At 41.8% G+C, this 3,393-nt stretch overlaps 1 protein-coding gene across 1 annotated transcript; it reads right to left on the bottom strand.

Annotated features, from left to right (window-relative positions):
• Nucleotides 1–834: 834 nt before the first annotated feature.
• On the bottom strand, nucleotides 835–2,037 carry LOC143261983 (histone-lysine N-methyltransferase SETMAR-like). The gene has a single exon (XM_076528009.1). It carries the CDS (start codon nucleotides 1,872–1,874, stop codon nucleotides 855–857), a length of 1,020 nt encoding a protein of 339 aa, XP_076384124.1. The 5' UTR covers nucleotides 1,875–2,037; the 3' UTR covers nucleotides 835–854.
• Nucleotides 2,038–3,393: the final 1,356 nt, after the last annotated feature.

The raw sequence follows: 3,393 nt of genomic DNA, 5'->3' as shown, positions 1-3,393 counted from the left end.
TACATATGTGGCATTATTGTTAATTGTACCGTTATTTGTTAATTAAATTTAGATCTTACATGTGCAATTTTCAATTTGTCAGTGTGTACTATTCCTAGATTACCTCCAATTAGTATTTCTATTCGGCAAGATTTCTACAACTTTGTTACAAAATTTTCCTATTTTAGATTCTTTCATAAGATAAATTAAATCTAATGGTTCATAAACTTCTTTAATTTGCAAATTTGAATTTTGTCGTCGTTTTCTACTTAACATTTCATCATAATTTTTAGGACTAGAGTTTATTATATCGTTCGTCGATAATTGTTCGACAGGGATTTCAGGTTGTGACGTCGCTTCTTGAGCTTCGGAAGTTGGGATGCGTAGATTATCTTCTCTTTGAAGCAAGGACGTTTCTTCCATCCTTGTCCTTTTTCATACTGGATCGAATATCGGCGAGATGTCTGACGAGACAGAAGATGCTTACTTTTTTCCTAATAACGGGTTGTATCTCGAATATCCATCGTTCGTTGTCTCTAGGTCCATGTAGTCGTCGATGAGAAGGTTGAGTGGGTTGTCCGGTGGCAGATAGACACGGCTGACTAAAGGGTTTGACCTGAGGAGCATGATGCAGGCGTGGGTCCCCAATATATGTCATACCGGGAACGACATCCACTTTCTTCCTTGATAATTTCCATCAAGTTGATCCATTTAGGGATGGCTTCATATGATTTCGAACAATCTTTGGAGAGGTGAGGCCTTGCGCATTTAACACGTGCCGGGGGCCGATTGCAATTATTAGGTTGGTGCGTATGAAATGTCGGATTCTTAAGTGATTGTATAAAACTGCATATCTTTCTTCAAAAGCTGTTTATTCAATCAAAGTATGCTCCATTCGCTTCAATACACTTCTCCCAACGAGATTTTAAAGCGTAGATGCCTGTCTTAAAAAAATTTTGGTCTTTAGAATTAATAAACTCTGATATCGAGTTTTTTAGACTGTCTTCATTTTCATAGTGTTTGCCCCTTAAAAACAGCTCTAAATGCTTGAAAAAATGAAAATCGGTCGGCGAGAGATCCGGTGAATATGGTGGATGCTGCAAAACTTCATATTCCAGTTCGTTCAGTTTCGCAATTGTTTTGTGCGATGTATGCGGCCGAGCGTTGTCATGGAGCAGTAGCGGGCCATGCCGATTCACAAGCGATGGGCGTACAATTTTTAACTTATCGTGCATCTCATCAATGTACTGGCAGTACTTTTCGGCCGTAATTGTCTCCCCAGGTCGAAGGAACGAATAATGGATTACCCCAGCCGCGTTCCACCAAACTGTGAACAAAATCTTCCGTGGATGAAGCGATAGCCTTGGAGTATGGGCACAAACCTCATCCTTGTCAAGCCACCGAGCACACCTCTTTCTATTGTCATAAAGAACCCATTTTTCGTCACACGTAATGATCCGATCGAAAAATGGCTCTCGGTGAAATCGGGTTAGCAATGATGAGCATACGTTTAACCGATCCAGCTTATTTCGCTCTGTCAGTGCGTGTGGTACCCACTTGTCCATCTTCTTAACCTTGCCAATCTCAGAAAGGTGTCTCAATATCGTTGTATGGTCAACTTTCATCCTGATAGCAAGTTCCCTCGTGGATAGGGCTGGATCCGCTTCCACTAGAGCCTTCAGGTCATCATTCTTCACAGACGTTTTGGGTCTTCCGCGCGGCTCATTTTGCAGTGAAAAATCGCCAGTCCGAAATTTTTCGAACCAACGCTGCACTTTCCGATCGTTAACCGTATTCTCCCCAAACGCTTGGTTTATGTTGCGTGCAGCTTTTGCAGCACTATTACCAAGTTTGTACTCATATAAGAAAATGACGCGAATGTCGGCAGAATTCATATCGGCAATAAACTTAAAAGAAATAACAAAAGGGAAGACCTTCGAGAAAACCTATTTTGCTGAAATGAGTCTCTGGCAATGGACAATACGACTATGAATGAGGTTATGTCAAAGACAAAAGTATAACGAAAACAGGGAGACAAACGTCCGCATGTAAAGAGAATCCGACATTTCATACGCACCAACCTAATAGAAGAATAATGGCCAAAAGCTTGGCATCTGTAGTAACTGAGTGTGCTTGATCCTGGACATGTACTTGTCCCTGGCCCTGAATAGGAATTTAATTTTGTAAATATCCTGGTTTGAGGTGCCCATTGAGAAGTTGACTCTGTAGGCGGTTGAGTCTTCAATGAGAAAGTAGGCTGTGGGATTTATTCCTTGCAAAATAATTTGTTGGATTATTTTACTCGGGTGTGCAGTTTGGAAGACCTTTGATGACCATTGCCATTGCTCTTTCGTTCTCGATTGTGAATATGTAGAAGGTGATATTTTTAGCTTGAAGACCTAATTTTAGTTTTTTGAAATCTTTGATGGTTGAAAGTTAAATGTGGACATTCTTTCTGTTATATTTTAGTGAAAAACTGTTGCCATAATAGGCAGTTAATTCTTTTTCGAATTTATCAGCTGAATATTTGAGAAGTTGTAAATATAAATGGGAGGTGGTTTTTGTGTTGGAGCCTCCGGATTTGCAACAATTTTTTGTCTAGAATCGTTTGAAGTTTTGTAATGTGTTGTCGAGACGTGTGGCTTGGCAACAGCAGATGTATTGACTACGGGCTTGTTGAAAGAACTAGCGTTACTGGAGTCGTTTGGATTGTCGAGCGCGGTGAAAAACGCGAAACGGTTATGAACAGGAATGTTAGGAAGAACGGGGAAGTTAATGTTGAAATCATTTGAATCTTGATCGGTATTATTATGTGCTGGTTTGAATTTAGTACTGGATTCAGCTATAATGTGTTTTTTTTAGAATTTTTGAGTTTCGTGTTAGCAGGAGATTTTTTTAGTAAAAGTCTGGATTGTGTTACGTCCCGCGAGTCTCGACGCATAAAATATATAATATATCGCGCGATTACCGCGGCTAAGACGTAGATAGCAACTTTTGGGGCACGCGACGCGGTACTTTCGCGTATCCACTGGGCTTCACGAATAACGCGCTGCGACGGGTGTACAATTCAAACTCTAACCTTTATCGGAGAACCTAATTTGTCGGTCGATCGCACGCCGGTTCGCAATGGTCCTCAGGAATTTCGGGGTGCTGTTCGCTCTCTCAGGACGGCCGTAGATTGATGTTCGGTGCAGACTCCGGTGGCTGGATCGGCGACGAAGGTGTGCGAGATTACCTCGATGACGCGTTCGGAGTACTGGTGTTTCGAACGGTACGGCCCGTAAACGAAAGCTTTCGCCAGCTTTCTTAGTTGATGGCGACGACCGGCGCGTTTCGGCATTCGTTATTTGTCAAGCAAGAATGTAAGAAGAACGGTCTTATCCCTGCTGCGCCCAGATCATTCGGGGTGAGATC

The sequence above is a fragment of the Megalopta genalis genome, unplaced genomic scaffold (genome assembly GCF_051020955.1).
Source record: "Megalopta genalis isolate 19385.01 unplaced genomic scaffold, iyMegGena1_principal scaffold0077, whole genome shotgun sequence".
Lineage (NCBI taxonomy): Eukaryota > Metazoa > Arthropoda > Insecta > Hymenoptera > Halictidae > Megalopta > Megalopta genalis.
This window is presented reverse-complemented; position numbering and strand designations above follow the sequence as displayed.